Source organism: Carcharodon carcharias, chromosome 4, assembly GCF_017639515.1.
Source record: "Carcharodon carcharias isolate sCarCar2 chromosome 4, sCarCar2.pri, whole genome shotgun sequence".
NCBI lineage: Eukaryota > Metazoa > Chordata > Chondrichthyes > Lamniformes > Lamnidae > Carcharodon > Carcharodon carcharias.
The window spans coordinates 49,883,014-49,905,328 of NC_054470.1; the positions used below are offsets into that span (position 1 = coordinate 49,883,014).

The 22,315-nt window shown below is 43.4% G+C and overlaps 1 protein-coding gene across 1 annotated transcript in view; it reads left to right on the forward strand.

The window, feature by feature from the left end:
* dmrt1 (doublesex and mab-3 related transcription factor 1) overlaps window positions 1–22,315 on the forward strand; it is a 151,610-nt gene that overhangs the window by 1,546 nt on the left and 127,749 nt on the right. Inside the window, exon 2 of the mRNA XM_041185285.1 lies at window positions 234–414. Within this exon, the coding sequence (XP_041041219.1) occupies window positions 234–414 (181 nt within the window). The remainder of the gene's footprint in view (window positions 1–233; window positions 415–22,315) is intronic.

Genomic DNA, 22,315 nt, shown 5'->3' on the forward strand with positions numbered 1-22,315 from the left:
TCTTTTAGACTTTATCCAAAATCGTCTTTTACAGACTTTAAATTTAGCATTGAAAGCGGGTTTCTCCGATTTTTTAAAAAAACAAATCTACTACGATGCAAATTCTAAAGTCAAAAGAAAATGGGATAGAAAAGTAACCGATATATCAGGCAGGCGGCATTTTCGCCCACGGAACAAACTGTGAGATCAGATCGTGGCCCGCCGGATCTGAACTGGTTGCTTTTTGTTTGTAGGTGGCTCTCAGGAGACAGCAAGCCCAGGAGGAAGAGCTGGGGATCAGCCGACCCATTCCGCTGCCTGGAGCCGCGGAGCTGCTCATCAAGAGAGAGAATGCGACCCCGAACAGCTCCTGCGCTCTGGGGACTGGAGGATCCGGGTTGTCGTCGAACCCCAACACACCGGCCACTTCGTCAGGTAATTTCGAAGCAGGCCCGGTGCCTAGCGCGGGAGGATGAGTTTTCAGGGTTTTGCATTAAATTGCTTGAACTGCCTAACCTACACAACTGAAGAAAATGCTTTTAACCGATGGGTCGATTTTGCATTTTGGAGCCTGTGATGCTTCGAGGTTTCTCTGCGCGGCTACGCGGCCAGTTTGTGTCAGAATGGGGGCGGGGGGCGGTGGTTGGGGGAATCTCACTGGAGAGAAACACTCGTTTAACTGCAGGTTGCAAAAGCTAGGCAGCCAATTTGAAATCGTTTAACATCTCCCGTCAAATTACAACTGTTGATAATGAAGTGTCTAAATTGGAAAACAATGTTAATATCTTAGTTTTAGGCACTTGATTTGAAAATCCGATTAATGTATTGCAACCGAGGAAGCCACTTAATAAAGAAATGCAAACAGAAATGTTGACAGCGCAGTTTTATTTAGTCCATCTTGAACCTTTTTGGGTAGTTCAGTTTCACTCATTGCCCGTATTATGGGGGGAATAATTTATTCACAGGACTTTAGAACTACTAATGTACCATTGGGAGAATGTGGGATCCACCGTGTTCTGTTGGGAGAATGTTGGATCCATTAGTGTTCTGTTGGGAGAATGTTGGATCCATTCGTGTTCTGTTGGGAGAATGTTGGATCCATTAGTGTTCTGTTGGGTGAATATTGGATGCTATAGTGTTCTGTTTGGAAAATTTTGCACTTCCACCCTTTCGTGAGTGTTTCTAAGGTAAGTAATTTAGCTTGGTCCTATTTTGAAATTCTTCAAAAGTGATCGTTAAAAAGTCCATGGCAACATTTAAACATGTTTAAGTATATGTTGCTACAGCAGTTTTATTTTCTTAATAGCCAATTTGTCTAACTAGTAATTTAAGGAATATATTCTGAAACATATGTTACAACACACTGTTGTGAGACTGGAATATAGTGGAATGATTGGTATGGTACACACTTTCAATTTTTTGATATTCATTATCTAAAGAAGTTAAAGTGTTGGTTGTTGCTGTTTAAATAAATCAAATCCTGCTAGAAACAAAGTTCATAACTGAAATTGACAGACTGGGTTCCAGACAGGTAGTACGTTGTTTGTAATTTCCTGCACTTTCAAATGTAGAAGTTTTGTGAACAAGGTGATTGTCCTTTAAATAATATCCCGGGATGCAAACAACATCATTGTCACTTTTAAACTGGGGTTGGCACAGTAGTCTAGTTGGTGAAGAATGACTTTAGGAAGCTGCACACTGCTTTTCCGACTCTAGTGTTATTCTGCAACTTTAGTGCCACTATAAAGTGGAAGCTGTGTTATAGTATAAATATATAGTATAAATATAGTATATTATTTGATATAGTATAAATACACCCTTAGGTCCTTTGTAACCAGATGATTCTATTACATTTTTTCAGTTTCAGGAGTTCTGGATTTTATTTTAGCATTCTGAAAACTGAAGTTGAACTTCTTAAGTAATTTTCACTCCTATTACCCTGATTTTTTTGGGCCATTACGTCCCATAGCCATGAGAGTAGGCAGTACACCTACACTCAGATTTCCATCTGGTGTGTGCACTGAATTGCGCTCGGCTCTTCTGATTTTACGTGAAGGTTGTTGGTCTAAGCTCAGCTTCTCCCAATTGCATGGGTGAGGTTAGGAACTCATTAGCATAGTAGTCTTTAACTGGTGTTTGATGAGCCCAGTTGTAATTTTAATCTTAATTTCATGTTGAAGTTTTTAAAAATCAAAATATAATTCTCATTATTGAAATCAGAAGAAGCATACATCAACAATAAAAATGTTCTGATATATATTGTAATTAACAGTTCAAAATTGCATTTTGTGGAAAAGCAATATACTTGTGAATGCTGAAAATCTGAAATTCAAACAGAAAATGCTGGACAAAAACAGAATTACCTGGAAAAACTCAGCAGGTCCGGCAGCATCGGCGGAGAAGAAAAGAGTTGACGTTTCGAGTCCTCATGACCCTTCAACAGAACTGAGTGAATCTTAGGAAAGGGGTGAAATATTCACTCAGTTCTGTTGAAGGGTCATGAGGACTCGAAACGTCAACTCTTTTCTTCTCCGCCGATGCTGCTGGACCTGCTGAGTTTTTCCAGGTAATTCTGTTTTTGTTTTGGATTTCCAGCATCCGCAGTTTTTTGTTTTTATCTTTTAGAAAATGCTGGAAATACCCAGCAGGTCTGGCAGCATCTCTGGAGAGAGAACCAGAGTTAATGTTTCAGGGGTCGATCTCTCTTCAAAGGTGCTGCCAGACAGTTGAATATTTCCAGCATTTTCTGTTCAGATTTTGTGGAGATGCTATTGATTTTTGTTAAGGAATCCATTGAAAATCCATAGTACATTTGTTTTCATAGAGTTACTAGTATTTTAGTTGGCACATTTCAAATGCAATATTACCTCCGGCTATGTTATGCTTTGTATCATTGTATACAGCATGATTTACTGCACAATGATAGACATGCAAGATAGATTATTTGGCTCATAATTAAAATGTTGGAAAAAGTCTGAGACAAGCCTAGTTTTTTGGTAACCTGTATGCAATTAGTAAAATTGCATTGCACATTAGCTTAGAGATGATTTCAAACAACTTTTATAAGGTAAAATAATGTTGAGCATTCAAGATGTTAAAATAATGACTGGGAATGTTTATTTAGATTTTTAAAATGGACCCCAGTTGCTCTGGGATCAGTATAATCAGCAACATAAAATAAAAGGCACATCATTATCTTCACTTTCCCTACTTGGACATTATATAAGTACATAAGAAATAGGAGCTGAAGTAGGCCATTTGACCCTTCAAGCCTGGTCTGCCATTCAATAAGATCATGGCTGATCTACTGCATCTTCCCATATCCTTTAATTGCCATAGTGCTCAAAAATCTATCAACCTCTGTCACAATTCTGGTCTCCATATTGCAAAAAAGAAACACATCTACAGGAGATGGTACAAAATATTCACAAGGGCAATAGCAGAAAAGAGAAGTTATTACTATCAGGAAAGGCTTTTCTCTAAGAACACGAACATGAAGACTGGTTGGTGACCTAATAGAGATCTTTTAAATTATCAAGCAGTTTAAGGGTGGACATAGAGGAGGTGTTTCCATTGTTGGGTAGACTGTAAGATTGTCACTAATAAATCTAATAAGGAATTCCAGAGAACCTTCTTTACCCAGAGGGTGATTAGGATATGGGACTTGACATCACAAAGAGTAGTTGAGGCAAATAGCATAAATACATTTAAGGGGAAGGTGGATAAACACATGAGGGAGAAATAAATAGAGTAATAGGCTGATCAGGTTAGAAGTAAAGTGAGAGGAGGCTCTTAGACAAGAGATAAGATTTACTGTTTATTAACTGCAGATTATTTCTTGTTAGTTGTGTAAGATTGAAGTCTTTCATATTACTCTAACATTATTGTTATGCATCAATGATTGAGTGCATGTTGCTGTCACAAAATTGCTGCAGAAGTGCATTGAATGCTGTCTTCCACATAAAATGAAAGCAGTATATGTAATTTCAAGAAGCAGCAGAGTAGGATTTTAAGATTCATCCAATTTGGGGATCATGGTCACTGGTAACTGTTAAAACTTTGTTTTCTTATGGCTTCTTCTAAACCCTTTAATTAGATTTCCGTTTCAAATGACCCATTGTTGTCATATTTTCATCTAACCAACTTCAGATGAATTCTTGCTTATGCGATAATATTTAGGTATTTCGGTGAAGATATTATCACGTCTTATTCATGAATTGTCAACCCGAGGCTGACCAAAAGAGACAAAGGAGCAAACACAAAATAGAACTGTCCCGACCAGCTCCTCAACACACACAGCAAAGACACAGCTATTATTAGCCAGCAGTAGTTTCAGTTTTATTCTCCAAAGTTGCTTTGTAAATCATTCAAACTTTGCTCCTAGAATTTACGATGTTATTTGAATTCCTCAGTGAGTTTATTCCCTGATGAGCATTCCCTGCTATTCGTTATTCTCTGAATAATCGAATCCATTTTCATTGTCGCCTTCTCCCAAATTCAACTTTTACAGAGTTCAGCCTACCTAGGGTCAGATTTTTGCCATGGAGGCTGGAAAAGGAACCGGGTCTGTCTTTGTATTAGAAACTCATCTCCAGTAGAAAGCTGACTGAAGTTTGTATTTTCCATGGGGTGAGCATTTAATTGATATGGAGATGGGTTTCCTGCATAATCAAAGCTAATGGGGGCAGGAATGGCGGCGGGTTTCAGACGGCCATCACTGAGGCTGCTGGTGGCCTGAGGGAGCCTGCCGCTGCACCACAGGAAAGTAAAATGTCACAAGGGAGCCAGACGACTGGCACCCATGAGGGATAGGAGAAAGGGCCTCTTACTGGAGGGTGGAGGCCACCTTGTGCTGCAGCAGGACCAACTTTCTGTTCAGCACCATCTCCCTCTGCCTCCAATTCCACTTCTCTTACTGTTTGCTCCTCCTCTAATGAGCTCACTTCTTCAGGGGCCTTACCATCCTCAAGGCTCACACTTCTTTGGAGGGCCACATTATGGGGAGTACAGCAGACCACCACACTGACCAAGACCCTGTCAGGAAGGCTTGCAGGATAACCCCTGACTGGCCCAGGCACTGGACCCAGTGCCTTCTAAGCCTGTGATGCCCCATTATTTGGGAACTTGATGTGTTATTCAGCCTTGGTGAAGAGGGCACTTGTCACCTAGGTGTACAGCTGCCTGTGAGATGCCTCAGAGGTCCACACTGATGAGGACACAGGTGCCTGTGACCATTGCCTAGAGATTCACAGTCTCCTTCAGCACTGCTTCTCAGTCATGACCAGGTAGCTTCACCTCTGTCTGCAGATCCTGTGCTCAGGATATCATTTCCTTCTCATTCATGCCCCTCATTCCTCTACTCTGAGCTCCTGATGCTCGATACTCTCCCTCTCCCTGTGCAGGCTGCTGCTCCTCTTCTCCAAAGGCCCCAATTTCTGAGGGTGCAACACCCATTTCCATCTGTAGCCTTCCTGATGCTCAGGTGGAGCACAAATATCCTTGCCAGTGTTCCGGTGTCCATGTGATGCCAGGAGGCTGACGACCCCTTGAACTGGCAAAGTTCTTAATGCTAGCTCCTCCCCTAGCCTCTGATGAGCTGCTGCAACTTTAACTTCAAAGGAGTTAAGGAAACGTTTTTCGCCTCCATGACTCACTCCCAACATGGCCCTTGTCTGCTTGCAGCTGGTCTGATTCAGGGCTGCTGAAAGCCTGCTGCCCGGGGAAGATTCTGAAAGGTTGTATACTCTGGCTTCTAACAGGCACTTAACAACTTTAATTAGCCTGTTTAGGAGTGTGGACAGATATGGAGGCTCGCACTGCACCACCCCCACGCCCTCAGGAAGACCGGTGATGCTGAAAACAGAGGCATGTGTCCCGGCCGCATGGCGTCACCACCATTTTTTAGGCCACCCGCCTCTGTTCGAACATGAGGTATTGGATTATGAAATCTTGACTCAATGCTGTGCCCTGATGCCAAAGGCTGTTGACCATATTTCACACAATACAGACACAACAGAACTTACTCCCATTGACATTTCACAAAGTGCAGCAGATTTTCCCATTTGAAATTAGTTATTTTCACTTTGTGAAACGGTGTGCAGGAGAATAGCCTGGATCAGGCCACAAAAATCTAGCCCATAATTTTGTATCTCACCAGTAAACTGACCTTTTACACCTTTGTGCACAACAGAATGGTGCCACTCAAATAATTTATAAAATTACTTTTAGAGGTAGAAGTGGCTCTTTCAGTGTGTTCTCAACACTTAGTACATTGATGCTAGCTAGGCGCTATAGCTTTACCAAAATGTAGATGGAATCAGGAACTGTTAATTGTTTTTTATCATGAAGATGGTTTTTTACAGAGGGGATGTTGATCTGTAAAAGTTGGAACACTGGGCATGTGGTCGCAGTGAAGTCAGTGCAATTCCTGTCAATGCAAGAATTGCTTTGTTGATTATCGATGTGACAGTGGCAGAAGGAAGTCAAAATGTTTTTACTATTTTTAACTTGCTATAGGGTTACTTTAACGAGCTATGACGGAGTTGTTATGCAATTGAAGTTTTTCTGATGTTTGAGTGATAATTTTGAACACAGATATCACCTGAGAGAGGACTGAAAGAAGCCAATTAAATGTTGAGCTAAAGTGTATCAATTTTTAAAAAAAGTTCACAATAACAACAACGAGTGAACCTGAAGTTGACCAGCCGTATGTGCTGAACAGCAAAAAATGGGTGCTGGAAGTGTTATTTCAAAGCAATTTTGAAATGCTGATTTTTACCTGCAGTATGTCAGACTGGCTAAAAGAAGATGCCTGTCCATTTTCTGAAAATGTACATAGCCAAAACATTTTTTGAAGTGCTTTTTAGATACTTAAAGGTCACCACCACCTTCTCAAAGGCAATTAGGGATGGGCAATAATTGCTGGTCTAGCCAGTGACACCTATATTCCATGAACGAATAAAAAAAATTATTTGTTAATTTCCTTTAGCAATTAATACCTGATGGAGCTGTGATTATGTTGAGTTGATTTCTTTTTATTCTGTTTTGTTAAATATTTGGTTCTCCTGCACAACCATGTGAAAAGATGGCTACTTTCTGAACGCTGCACACCATTTCACATAGTGAAAATCACTAATTTCAATGGGAAAATCTGTTGTATTTTGTCAGTGGGAGTAAGTCCTGTTGTTTCTGTATTGTGAAATATGGTGAATAGCCTGTTCCATCAGGACACAGCATAGAGTTAAGATTTCAAAATCTAACACCTCATGTTCGAGTCTTTCGTCCTCTCTAACAATAGTGCACAAGGTCAGTAGCAGCTTCTGTAATTTTGAACCAAGTGGACAGCTCTCACTCCAGCAAAAAGACAGTTATATAAATCCAACATTTATATTAAAAAAGGTACAGTGCATTGAATAGCACATCTTGAAAGCTAAAGCCGAGGGTAAAATATGTAAGATAAGGGTAACAACATGAAAATAAATTAATGAACAATAAGAGAGAGCAGAAAGAAAAAAGAAAGCAATAAAGATTAAATCAGTATGAAGACTGAGAATGCATTTGGTGAAAAAATACAAAACCTAGACACCTAGCTACTCTATAAAAACAGAATGTATAGTAATATAAAGTAGGCCTTAAAGTCAACTTGTGAAGAGGGCAAGTAGGATTCCAGTTGTACTGGTCCAAATATCACATCAAGCCCCTAGATTTTGCCAGCACTAAAATGTGATTTTATTATTTCAAATTCTACAATTTTTTTCTAATTTGTATAAAAGCCACTTCAGCTCACATACCATTCGTCTACAGAGAGGGCATCTGTATGAACTAGTGTGTATTAGGCTATATAATTTGAGCAGCAAGCTGTGCTGGAGAATAGCCCAGGATGATGTTGCTGCCAATTATTGTCCTTGCGGAAAATATCTGGGCTTCATTTTCTTTCTTATTTTGATATCACGTTCAAGATTAGAAATTCAGTCCATGATAATTTGTAAATGTGCATCTGTGGCACAGCAGATTGGATCTTTATTGCACTGCTTCAATACAAAATCTTATTATGGCAGCTGGATTGAAATACTGTGCTTGGCTGATATTACAATGCACCTACTGGTAAATTGGAATGCAGGTGGAAGTGTTCATATGCTTGTAACTGTCAAAGGATCCCATTTACATTTAAAGAGTGACTAGGCTACCCAACCAAGTCAATGATGTGTGAAACCGCTTCTGGCAGGTGGTTTCAGCACTTGAGCCAAAATACACTGGAGTGTTCCATTAGTAATGTGACCCCTGAGTTAAACAGCTGATTTTGGGCCAGTGCAAAGTTAAAACTTCTGTGCATTGATGCTGAAGTGGTGGTGTTTGATTAAAATGTAAACTGCATTAAAGTGATATAGTGATTGTGTAAGGACCCTTACAATTAAGCTTATAAACACTATGGACAGAATTTTCTGTCCCCGTTGGCATTGGGCATCATGGCGGGTATGAGCAGACCATATGGTGGTAAGGCCAAAAATTGGTTTTGCGCTGTTGTGAAACCAGTTTGCAGTGGTCCACTCTGCCTGTCAATGGCGGGCCACCTTTTCTGCCGCCACATGTTGGGAACTTCATTTTAATACATCTGCATTTCATTATAAGCCCTGCTTGCTGGAATCATTCCCCCATGTCACATTTACCGCTCATGTTGGCAGGAAAACACGCTGGTGCAGAACACGTCTTGACAAGTGTGATGTGCAGAAGCCGGGACTTACAGTCAGGGCTTTGCTCACTTAGTGGACATCCGAGGAGCAGAAGATGCTGGAGCCCGACAGCTACCGGACCCCGGAGGAACAAGTGCATCGCATGCTGAGTGGATTTATATGCGAAGCAGCTCGGGGAAAGTGGAAGGTCACTGTTGAGGGTTTGCTTCAGGCAGTAAGGAGGGATGACATCTTAGAAGGCTCCTCAAATGAAGACATATGGGTAGAACTTAAAAACAAAGAAAGGGCAATCACATTGCTGGGAGTGTAGCCATAAGCCTCCAAACAGTCAGAGAGGACTAGAAGAGCAGAAATGTAGGCAAATTTCAGAGAAGTGTAAAAATAATAGGGTAGTAATAGTGGGGGATTTCAACTTCCCCAACATTAACTGGGTTAGTCATAGTGTGATAGGTTTAGAGGGAGCGGAATTCTTAAAATGCATCCAGGAGAGCTTTTTAAGCTAGTACGTGGAAGGTCCTGGATTTAATTTTAGGGAATGAAGCCAGGAAAGTGGTAGAGCTATCTGGTGGAGCATTTTGCAGATGGTGATCATAACTCTGTTAGATTCAAGGTTGTTATGGAAAAGGACAAGGATGGTTCAGAAGTCAGAGTTCCAAACGGGGGGAAGGCCGATTTTAATGAGATCAGATATGATTTGGCCAGAGTGGACTGGGAGCAGCTACTTCTAGGTAAATCTGCGTCAAAGCAGTGGGACTCATTCAAGAAAGAAGTAAGGAGAGTACAGGGCCAACACATTCCAGTAAAGACAAAGGGTGGGACCAACAAATTCAGGGAACCCTAGATGTTGAGGGATACACAGGACTGGATAAAGAGAAAAAGGGAGGCTTATGGCAGATACTGCGGGGTCAAAACAGCGGAAGCCCTAGAGGAGTATAGAATGTGTAGGGGGGAACTTAAAAAGGAAATTAGGAGTGCAAAAAGGGAGTATGATAAAACATTGGCAGGTAAAATAAAGGAGAATCCAAAGTTATTTTCCAAGTACATTAAGAATAAGTGGATAACTAGGGAAAGAATAGTGCCTGTTAAGGACCATAGTGGTAATTTGGTTCTAAATGAATAATTTGTGATGGTGTTCACAAGTAAGAGGGACGACATGGATATGGAAATCAGGCAGAAGGACTGTGATATAATTAAAGAAATTAGCATAAAAAGGGAGAAGTTTCTAAGTGGTCTGGCAGGCTTAATAGTAGATAAATCTCCAGGCCTGAATGAAATTTATCCCAGGCTGTTGAGTGAGGCAAGGGAGGAGATAGGGGTGCTGGCAATAATTTTCAATACCTCTCTGGCCACAGGAGAAGTGCCAGAGGACTGGAGGACAGCCAGTGTGGCACTGTTATTTAAGAATGGAGGAAGGGATAAACTAGGGAACTACAGGCCAGTCAGTCTAACCTCAATGGTGGGGAAACTATTGGAAACAATTCTGAGGGACAGAATTCATCTACACTTGGAGAGGCAGGGATTAATCAAGGAGCGTCAGCATGGTTTTGTTAAGGGGAGGTCATGTCTGACCCAATTTGATTGAATTTTTCGAAGAAGTGTGTAGATGAGGGTAATGCATTTGACTTTGTCCATTTGGACTTCAGCAAGGCTTTTCATAAGGTCCGGCATGGGAGACTGATAATGAAGGTAAGAACCCATGGGATCCAAGGCAATTTGGCAAATTGGATCCAGAATTGGCTGAGTGGCAGGAAGCAGAGGGTGATGGTCGAGGGGTGTTTTTGTGACTGGATGCCTGTGTCCAGTGGGGCTCCACAGGGATCGGTGTTGGGTCCCTTGCTGTTTGTGGTGTATATAAACGATTTAGATTTGAATGTAGGAGGGATGATCAGATCCAGTAAGTTCGTGGTTGACAAGAAAATTGGTGGGGTGGTAAATAGCGATGAGGAAAGACTTAGATTACAGGAGGATATTGATGGGCTGATCAGTGGCAAATGGAATTTAATCCAGATAAGTGTGAGGTGATACACTGGGGCAGGACAAACAAGGCACAGAATACACAATGAATGATTGATCCTCGGTGTTTCCCAGGATCCTGAGGGACCTTGGTGTGCATGTCCACCGGTCCCTTAAGGTAGCGGGACAGGTAGATAAGGTGGTTAAGAAGGCATATGGGATACTTGCCTTTATTAGCCGAGGCATAGAATATAAGAGCAGGAAGGTTATGCTGGAACTGAATAAAATGCTGGTTAGGCCACAGCTAGAGTATTGCGTGCAGTTCTGGAATCTGCATTATAAGAAGGATGTGATTGCATTAGAGAGAGTTCAGAAGAGATTTACCAGGATGTTGCCTGGGCTGGAGAGTTTTAGTTATGAGGAAAGATTGGATAGACTGGGGTTATTTTCCCTGGAGCAGAGGAGATTGAGGAGGGACATGATTGAAGTGTATAAAATTATGAGGGGCATAGATAGGATAGACAGGAAGGAACTTTTGGTGGAGGGATCAATAACCAGGGGCATAGATTTAAGGTAAAGGGCATGAGGTTTAGAGGGGATGTGAGGAAGAATTTTTTTCACCCAGAGGGTGGTGGGAATCTGGAACTCACTGCCTGAAAGGGTAGTAGAGGCAGAAACGCTCATAACATTTAAGAAGTATTTGGATGTGCACTTGCAATACCATGGCATACAAGGCTATGGGCCTAGTGCTAGAAAATGGGATTAGAATGGTTAGGTACTTGTTTGACTGGCACAGACTCGATGAGCTGAAGGGCCTTTTTCTGTTCTATAGACCTCTGTGACTGTGACATCAATGTCTTGGCTATGGGCTATGGGTGATCATCGAGGAGTGGAGTGGAAGGTCCAGCTGTGAATAGGAGAGGAAGGTGTACAGGGTGTGGGGTGGGAGGTTGAAGGGAGATGATGGGAGAGGAAGGTCCAGGTTTGACTGGGAGAGGAAGGTGTACCGATGGCGGAGGGGTTGGGAGGGGGGTATGATGGAGTGGGGGGGGAGAGAGGGGTGTTGAGGTTGTGGGGGGAGGGAGGACGGGAGGAAGGTGTCACAGGGGAGAATGTGGCAACTGAGGACATATGTATAAGGGATAGAAGGAAGGTGTGAGTGAAGGAGTTTGGCCGGGGAGGAAGGAGTTTGGAGGGGGGAAGGAGTAAGGAGGTAGGGAGGAGTGAGGGGGGATGTCCAGGTGAACATTTAAAGGAGGGGTCTGTGGAGTTGATGACTGCTTCCTGCGGAGCAAAATAAGGGTGGGCATGGCAGAAGGGAATGGTGAGAATGAGAGAGGGCAGAGTGAACCGGTAGAGTGGGAGCATGAGGGTGCGACGGTAGCGGTAGAAGAGACGGTGAGGGTGGTTGGTAGGGACTTGGAGGCAGATGCAGACCCTGGGGGTGGGAAGGAAGAGATCGGGGAGGTCAGTGTGGATGGGATTCTCAGGGAGATAGGGAACGTGCATGTTCACTTGGACCTCCTGGAAAGAAAAGGGCTGTGGTTGGTAAGTGACGATGGGGAGGAACAGTGATAGGACATGGGTGACTGGGGGACGGGAAAGGATGGGAGAGCTGAAGACATACTTCACTACAACCATCTTGCAAAATTGAAAGTGAGCGGAGCCTCACGTTGGGTAGGAGCAGGTACTGCATGGGAGTGCATTCAGTGGGTGGGTGGAGATGCAGGTCAGCTCAGTTGCACAACTGAAAGATTACCCCAGTCGGCAGGGTTGAAAATGCTCGGGACGATGAGATGAGTGTGAGGGAGGAAGGATCCGCATGCGCAGGAGAGTACTTGCACAAGGCTCTGAAAAGCCCTGCCACATACACACACTCCAGAATCACTTGCTGAACTGTTAGTAGGTTGTTGAGTGGGGGGTAGGGGGGTGGAGGCAGATGCAGGGGAAGGACTTGCTAATTCTGCAAATGAAGCTGAAAGACACCATTACGCATTATGTTACCTCTGATGACTTCACTGTGGGTCCTCTGGAGAGCTGAGGCCCTGAGGGTCCTGGTTTGCTTTGGCTGCCCTCCTGTGGGCCAGCTGCTCCCTCTGCAGTGACAGAGGATGAGGTTGAGGGGGTCATGGGCAAAGGGGACTCAGAGGGAGAGGTCAGCCTCTGAGATTCCTAAGTGGATGACCCAGGAGTTTCCGGTTGCTGCTGCTCCTCCCTTTGGGTGCTAGAGCGATCCAGCCTGTCTCCTTGAGGAGAAGAAGCACCTGGAGGGACATCGAGGTGCCCCATTTGCCCTTTGCGTTGCCACTGCAGGAGCTCACCCACGGCTGCCGTGATGGAGTGCTGGTCTGCACGCATCTTCACATTCTGCTGGACCAGCGTCTCAATGGCGTCCGCCATCCTCCCAGTGGAGACCTCCATAAACACACTCTTCGTCAGAGAACAGGTGGACATACTCCTCCGACTTGTGTGTCACTCTATTGAAGGCTTCCAACAGCTCTGCGTGATGTTCCCCCATCTTTCGCTGACTCTCCACAATTAGTTGGAAGGCCAAATTCAGAGGTTTGACATCTGACTTGACATCACAGATGCCTCTTCCCCAGCACTCCTCCAAGTGCTGGGGAGCTCGGTTGAACCTGCCTCCTCCTGCTGCAGACATGTGTCAGTGCAGTGACCATGAGATTGTGAACCTGAGCCTGCTCTAGATTTAGAATCCACCAATGTGAGTGTCACTGCGCTGGTGCAGGGTGTGGGTAAGCGCTATGATGGGTCCTCCAGGCTGCTTATTTCCAGCTTTTAATGGAGGAGGTGTCCTCTTGTCCGGAGGTGAGGACCTGGATGGAGCTGAGGGACTGGCTGGCTAAGGGTGTTGGTTGCTTGGCAGAGATCCCTGTGAACCAAAGTAGAGATAATTAATGCATGGCAGCAGAGTGAAAAGCAGGGGAGAGAACTCTCACAGTTATGTTGAGAGAGGAACAATGTGGTGCAGGATCCTCACGAGGGTGTTCACTGCCGACCATTGCCACAGGCACGGTCCACGTCCTCACCAGTCAGCGCGCTGGCATGCTCCTCAAAGTGAGTGAGGGGGTTTAATGTGGGCCACTTCACCCCTGGTCTGGTTCATCTCCCTGCTGCTGTGTGCCAGCTTTTCCTGTATGAAGACAGATGGAGAGAGTGTGAGTAGGACACATGGCACTACTTGGAATGTTTGTATGGTGAGGATGGGATGAGGACATGAGCTCCAGAGAATATAAGCCTGATGGAGATGTGAGGGTATGTGTGAAAGAGTGAGTGCCATTGTGCATTGAACTGGAAGTGGGTGAGATGCCAGTGAATGTGCGATGGGCATGTGAGTCTATGAGTTTAGAGTGATGAGATGGCTAACTACCCTGGCAGCTTGGATGAGATCGCTCATCCTCTTTCTGCATTTGATGGTCAACCTCTTGTGGGCAGTGTTGGCACTGACCACCACTTCCCAAGCCGGATTGGTGATGTTGCTGCCCCATCTGCGGCTAGAGCGGCGGTAGAAGACATAATGGCAGGCATCCATGGCATCCAAAAGGCGTCCCAGGGATGTATCTCTGAATCTGGGGCCAGTAGTCTTCTTGCTTTTCGGGGCCATGACTTTTGCGCAGCAGTCCTGGGCTTGAATCACTGAGAGGCCTGCACGCAGCTACTCTTTAAACATGACGCCCAGCATGATAAAGCGGTGAGGTGATGGTGTGGCAGGAAAATCGGAGCCTGCCTGCCAGTGAAACGGCATGTTTCCCAGAATGCATGATTAATGAGGCGGGATTGGGATGATAAGACATGAAAACCTGCCACAGCAGACAGCGGGTAAAATGTCCTTTTTCCTGCTCACTAGTGCACTTAATGCAAATCTGGGACAATTCCGTCCTATTCTTTCATTTAAAATATATCAGCATCTGATTACCAAAGGATTGATTCTACGAATATGTGCTCTGGAAGTGGAGCCTCAGCTGCTGGGATTACATCCTGAAGTCATGGATGAGACCCTCTCGATTTTTGGCCCCAGATTGGAATACTCTGCGATGTATGCCCATCATTTCCTAGTTGATGTGCCCAAGTACGCTTTGGCAAAATCAACCTTATTAACTAGAAATAGATTTGTTTAAAAGAGGCTGTTACAAATTTTGTCATTGGTGGTCATATTAGTCTTTACTTTCAGCTCCTTTCCCAGTTTTGTTTGCTGTTTTGAATATAAGCACCTGAGTTTGGATTTTGTGACATAACTCACATTGTACAATTTTTCAAAAATGCAAACACCACGGAGTAAGTTTGCAACTTTTCCTTTCGATTAATTGAAATACAAAATCAGGAGTTTAAGTTATTCAGTTATTTGAACGGTCATGTTTCCTACGCAATTTGGTTAAACAACATCTTTTGCTTCTCAGTTGTTGAAGCATTTTACACAGATTAACAGCACAGAAATATGTGATTCTGCCACCTGGTCAGTGCCGGTGTTTGTGCTCCAATAAAGCCTCCTTTCACCTTATTTTATCTAACTGTCAGCACATCCTTCTCTTCCTTTCTCCCTCGTGTTTATCCAGTTTATTATTTATTTATTCATGGGATGACTGGGCCAGCATTTATTGTCCATCCCTAATTGCCCTTGTTCAGAGGGCATTTAAGAGTCAACCACATTGCTATGGATTTGGAGTCACATATAGGCCAGACAGGTAAGGACAGCAGATTTCCTTCCCTAAAGGGCATTAGTGAACCAGATGGGTTTTTACAACAATCATTCCATGGTCATCATTAGACTTTTAATTGAAGATTTTTATTGAATTCAAATTCCACCATCTATCAAGGTAAGAATTGAACCTAGGTCCTCAGAGCATTACCCTGAGTCTCAGGAAAAGCAACAATACCACTACGCTATCACCTCCCCGTCTATCTAGCTTCCCTAATGCATCTATGCTATTCACCTCAACTACACCTTCTGGTAGCAAGTTCCACATTCTAACCATTCTGTGGGTAGAGAAGTTTTCCCTAAATTCCTTATTGCATTTATTAGTGGCCATCCTGTATTTACGACCCCTAGTTTTGCATTCCTCCACAAGTAGAATCGTCTGTATATTTACGCTGTCAGACCCCTTCAGAATTTTAAATACCTCTATCAGTTTACTCCTCAACCTTCTCTTTCCTAGACCAATTGGCGCTAGCGTGTTTCTTGAATTAAATGTTTCATGCTTCTTCAGTCATCACTATGCTAAGAAAATCTTTAGCCGTTAAGAATATTAGTTTGAAAGCAGGAACTTTGAGCAAGGAAGTCAGTGATTTACCACTAAAATTCCCAGAAATTTCAAAAATCTTTTCTAAAGTTACTCTGTGCACATTTAACCCAACATCAGTTAACCAACATCAGTTGCATGCTTGGAGTATATTTAACATTAAAGTCAGAGAAACAACTTAAGACAAAGCACAGTGGGCACACACACAAAGAAAATGGATTTTAGTTAAACTTACTTATAATTCAGGTAATGGTCTGTTGCAGCATAATAACCCTGGATAAATCCTGCAGAATTGTTCTCTTACTCCTTATAGCAAATTTCCTCTGCAGCATCTTCAAGGTTATTTAGTTGCACAGAATAATTCAATATAAAACACATTTCTAGTTGGACTGCGTTTGAAAACCAAACTCAATTTTGGTTCCTCACATGGTGGACAACATTGAAGCTTTGGAAAAAGTTCAGAAGAAGGTTATGAGGATGATCACTTAAAAGACTATAGTTATTCAGAAAGGCTTCCCTTTAGAAATACATATACTTGGGGTGATATGATAGAGCTATATAAATTGTTAAAGGGCTTGATTGAGTTCCGCCTGTAGGTGATTTCAAATAGGTAGGTTGGGGAAGACCACAGCTCATGTGTATGAGTTATCTAAGGCTAGGGTCAGGTTAGATGTTTAATGTCTCCTCGATTGTCAGGATAACTGCAGGCATACATATTGAGTGCAGACTCTCTGTAGTATTTAATGGAGATGAGCTCCAAGTCAGGATGGTGTATGACTTGGAGGGGACTTGTAGGTGGTGGTGTACCCATGCACCTGCTGCCCTTGTCCTTCTAGGTGGTACAGGTCACAGATTTGGAAGGTGCTGTTGAAGAACCCTTGGTGAGTTCCTGCAGTGTAGCTTGTAGATGATACACACTGCTGTCACTGTGCATTGGTGGTGGAGGGAGTGAATGTTTAAAGTGGGGTTGGGGTGCCAATCAAGCGGGCTGCTTTGTCCTGGATGGTGTCAGGTTTCTAGAGTATTGTTGGAGCTGCATTCGTCCAGATAAGTAGAGAGTATTCCATCACGCACACCTGATTTATACCTTATATGGTGGACAGGCTTTGGGGGGGTGAGTCACTCATTGCAGCATACCCAGCCTCTGACCGATTCTTGTAGCCCCAGTATTTAAATGTCTGGTCTACTTAAGTTTCTGGCCAACGATGACCCCCAGGACATTTCAAGTGGAAGATAGTTAATCTCAAACGTTAGAAATAGTCATTGTCTTCCAGTTGAATGATGTGACTGTTACTTGCCACTTTTATCAGTCCAGGCCTGGATGATGTCCAGACCTTCCTCCATGTAGGTATGCATTGCTTCATTATCTGAGGAATTGCAAATGGAACTGAACGCTGTGCAGTTATCAGCGACCATCACCATTTCTGACCTTATGATTGTGGAAAGGTCATTAATGAAGCAGCTGAAAATAGTTGGTTTTTGGACACGAAAATATCATTGAATTACATAGAATATACAGTGCAGAAACAGACCATTGGTTCATGTTGGTGCTTACGATCTACTTACGCCTTCCCCTACCTTTCCTCATCTAACTCCATCAGAGTAATGCTCTATTCCCTTCTCTCTCATATGCTTATCTAGACTTTCCATAAATGCATCTATTCTGTTGCCCTCCACCACTCCCTCTGGTAACAAGTTCCATGTTGTCACCACTCTGGGCAAAGGAGTTCTTTTTTCTGAATTTTCTATTTAATTTATTGGTGACCATCTTGCCTTGATGGCTTCATATTTGCCCCTCTCTATAATTAGCGCATATATCGACAGAGATTTTCTATCAAAACTTGCATGATTTTGAAGACCTCTGTTGGGTTACTCCCCAGCATTCTATTTTCAAGAAAAAGAGAGCCAGTTTGATCATCCTTTCCTGAGAGATATGACCTCACCATCCTATTATCATCCTTGGAAGGCAAAAAAAAAGCTTATACCAGATGCCAAAAGCATCTGTAGAAAACCTAGGTCAGGATTTCCTGAGCAGGGGGGCGGGGCCTGCTCACTGATGCATAAGATGACGTGGGATTACGACGGGCGGAACTCCCGATGTCACTGCACCCCATTTAAATTTCCAGGTCAGCAGGGGCTCAGCAGAAACAGCCATTGACAGAGTCATTGAAGTAATTAATGGACCTGCCCAACTAACCTTAAGATTGGCGGGCAGGTCGGGAGCCCTGGCGGGCATAAGAAAAAGCATGAAACCTCATCCACGGGCAGGATGAGGTTTCATGTCGGTTTTTAAAAATGTAATTAAAATGTATTTAAAAGTGATGGAAATGACCCAACTCATGTGACAGTGTCATATGAGGGGATATGTCAGGGAAATTTTTTCTTTCTATTTTTCACATTTTTTACTGTAGAGCCGATCTCCCTGAGGTAGCACTTAGCCTCAGGGAGATGAGTGCGCTCTTTCCTGCGCATGCGTGAAAGAGCGCACTTTCAGCTCAAGGGATCCCCGCCCCGCCCGCACAGGGAGCACATAGCACCTCCGTGCGGACGTCACGCTGGGTGGGCCTTAATTGGCCCGCCCATGTAAAAGGGTGGCGTGTCCCCAATTGGGCGTGCCATTTGGAGGCGCGGCTCCATGGGCCCACTCTTAAACTCCACCCCCCCCCACCCCCCACAATGGGGAGGAAACTTCTGCCCCTAGAGTAGTATAGAAAGTGCAGGGCGAAATTAAAAAGATGATTAGGAAAAGAAAGAGAGGGCATGAAGGATTTTCCAGCTTCACCCACTGCCGGGATTGTCCGGTCCTGCTGAAAGTCAGTGGACTTTTGGCTGGGCCACCGAATCTCTAGCGCCGGCTCCTGCCACGACTGGCCTGGAAAATCCCAGCCTTTGCGTCTGTTTTCACAAAAGAGATGGACTAAGCAGTCAAGGCATTTAAAAAGGAGTAGTTTGAAATATTGAATGGGATAAGCATAGTAAGGGAGGAAATACTAAGCTGTTCAGCATCCGTGAAAGTATTTTGGGCTGTTAAGAGAGCAAGGGAAGAAATAGTGGAAGGTCTGACCATCATTTTCCAAACCTCTCTGGCTACAGGCATGTTGCCAGAGGACTGGAGGACCACAGATGTTGTACCGTTGTTTAAAAAGGGAGCAGGAGGTAGCCCAAGTAATTGCAGGTCGGTCAGCCTAACCTTGGTGGTGGGCATATTATTGGGAAAATCACCATTTAGAGAGGCACAGATTAATCAAGGAATGTGAGCATGGAAGTTTAGGAAAGATTGTGTCTAACTAACTTGATTGAATTTTTTGAGGTGATAGGAAGGGAGGTTGTTGAGGGGAGCACATTTGATGTAGGCTGCATGGATTTTAGCAAGATTTACAACAAGGTTCCATTTGTCAGACTGATCAGAAACTGAAAAGCTCATGGGAATCAAAATTGACTCAGGGGCAGGAAGTAAAGGGTTATGTTTGATGGGTGTTTTGTGACAAGAAGCCTGTTTCCAGTGGATTTCATCAGGTTCAGTACTAGGCCCCTTGCTGTTTGAGATATATATCAATGATTTAGATTTAAATGATTAAGAGGCTTGCAGATGATATGAAAATTGACAGTGTGGTTAACTGAGAAAGAAAGCAGTAGACTGCAGGAAGCTATCAATGGACTGGTCAGGTGAGCAGATAAATGACAAATGGAATTCAATTTAGAGAAGCCTGTGGGAATGTATTTGGGGTGGATATAAAAGGCAAGGGAATACACAATTAATAGTAGGATTTAGAGAAGTGTAGAGGAACAGAGGGCCCTTGAAGTGCATGTCCACAGAAGGTAGCAGGACAGTTAGATAAGATGCTCAAGAAGGCTTACAGAATACTTGCCTTTATTTGGCTGAGGTCTAGAGTATAAGAGCTGGGAGGTTATGCAAAAACTGTATAAAATACTCATTAGATCACAGCTTGAGTACTGCAAACAGATCTGGTCACTGCATTACCAGAGGGATGTGATCACATGAGAGAGGGTACAAAGGAGATTTATGAGGATGTTGCCAGGAATTTTTGCTATCAGAAAAGGTTTCATAGGCTGCAGTTTGTTTCCTGAGGGTAGATGTAATTGAGACGTATAAAATTATGAGGGACCTAGATAGAGTGAACAGGATGGCCCATTTCCGATAGCAGGAAGATCAATAATCGGGGCATAGATTTAAAGTAATTGGTAGAATGATTAGAGGTGAACTGAGTAATTTTCTCACTCAGATGGTGGTGGGGGGGACGGGGCCAGGGGTGGGGGTGTCTGGAACTCAGTGCCTGAAGGGTGGTAGAGGCAGAAACCCTCATCACATTGAAAAACTTGGGCTTGCGCTTTAGGTGCTGTAATGTCCAGGTTTACAGACAAAGAGCAGGAAGGTGGGATTAGATTGGATAAATCTTTTTGGATTGACAGGATGGGCCAAGTGGCCTCTTGTGTTGTAAATATTTTTGTTTCTATGTTTGTAGATTTTTTTTTGCACCCTCTTGGGGCGCCTCCATATCCTTTTTATCATGTGGCACCAGAGTTGTACATAGCACTCTGCCCTGAGGCACTCCGCCAGCCATATCCTGGGGTTGAGATGATTGATCTCCTTTGTCCCCCTTTATGCTAGGTATAACTCTAGACAGTGGAGAGTTTTTCCCTGATCTCGATTGGCTCCAATTTTAATAGGCCTTCTTGGTATCATGCTCAGTTAAAAGCTGCCTTGATATGAGCAGCAGTCACTCTCATCTCACTCTCACCTTTCAGATTCAACTGTTTTGTCCATGTGTGGACCAAGGCTGTAAAGAGATCTGAAATCAAGTGGTTCTAGTGGAACCCAAACTGAGCACCCGTGGTGGGCGAGTAAATGCCATTTCATAGCATTGCCAATGACATCTTCCATCACTTTGATGATGGGGTGGTAATTGGCTGGATTGAATTTTATCCTGCTTATTATAGTTTTTCACTTTGGGAGGACATTCACAGCCCTTGCTACCTTTAATGTTTCACCCAGTGGTGTTTAACGTAGAGGAGTATTGACTGATTTGCAGAGGGAGGGTGGTAGGTGGTAATCAGCAGGTTTCCTTGCCCAGGTTTGACCTGATGAGACTTCATGGGGGCTGGAGTACATGTTGGAGACTCCCAGGGCTTCTCCCTCCAAATTGTATACTGTTGTGCTGCCCCTTCTGTTGAGTCTGTCATACCGCTGGAACAGGGCATACCCAGGATGGTAATGGACAGTCTGGGTCACTGGCTGTTAGGAATGATTCTGTGCTTTGGCGGTTGCTAGAGTAGTCTGTAAGACAACTGTCCCAATATTGGCACCCGTTCTCAAATGTTATTGAAGAGGACTTTGCAGGGTAGACTAAGCTTGGTGTTCCTTTGTTCTGCCTGGATCTGATGCCTTGGTTGATGCCAGGGAGTCCAGCCAATTTTATTCTTTTTTTTTGTAGCAGTTTACTACAACTGAGTGGCTTGCTAGGGCATTTCAGAGTGCTGTTAAGAATCAATCACATTTTGGTGGTTTTGGAGTCACATCTAGGCTAGACCGGGTAATGACAGCAGGTTTTCTTCCTTAAAGGACATTAGTGAACCAGGTGGGTTTTTATCACAACCAAAACTCCAATTCACAAACTGCCTTTGTGGGATCTGAATTCACATCTCTGGATTATGAGCCCAGGCTTCTGGATTACTGGTCCAGTAACATAGAACGAGAGAATGGTTACAGCAAGAAGGAGGCAATTCAGCCTCTCTTGTGCTTAACCACATAACTATATCCTATCATCTGCCCTAGTTATGTGTTGATTCCAATGATTTCGGGCCATATAATATCCTAATATCCTGAAAGATGATTCTTAGAAAAGGCAGGAATTATACTTTTTGTCTGGAGCCAGGGGAAGAATTAAGTTGAACCTAGTTTAAGGAGAATGAGAACCAGAAAAGATGCAAGTCGGCTTGAAACAAAATAAGTGATATTTTGAACAAAAACAGAATTACCTGGAACAACTCAGCAGGTCTGGCAGCATCGGCAGAGAAGAAAAGAGTTGACGTTTCGAGTCCTCATGACCCTTCAACAGAACTCCAAGTGATATTTTGAATGTTTACTTCAAGTATTCACAAGGTAAACAGAAACAACATGCTTGCCCAGTAGATTTAACAACTTTGATATAAATGAGATGAGAGTCAGAAATAGTCTGAAAGATTTCAAGACAAGTGAATATTCAGGATTTGGTGGTATTTACCTCAGAGTAAAAGATGCTTAGAAAGGAGATTTGTAAAACATTGCTAGTCATTATTAGGGAGTCACTTGACATTAGGGATGTGTAAATACATTGGAAACAGGCTAATGTGTTTCGTGCTTATTTTCAAGTAAGGTGACCAGTCAGATACAGGCGACTACAGACTCACTGGGCCTTATTTCAACATGCTGTAAAAAAA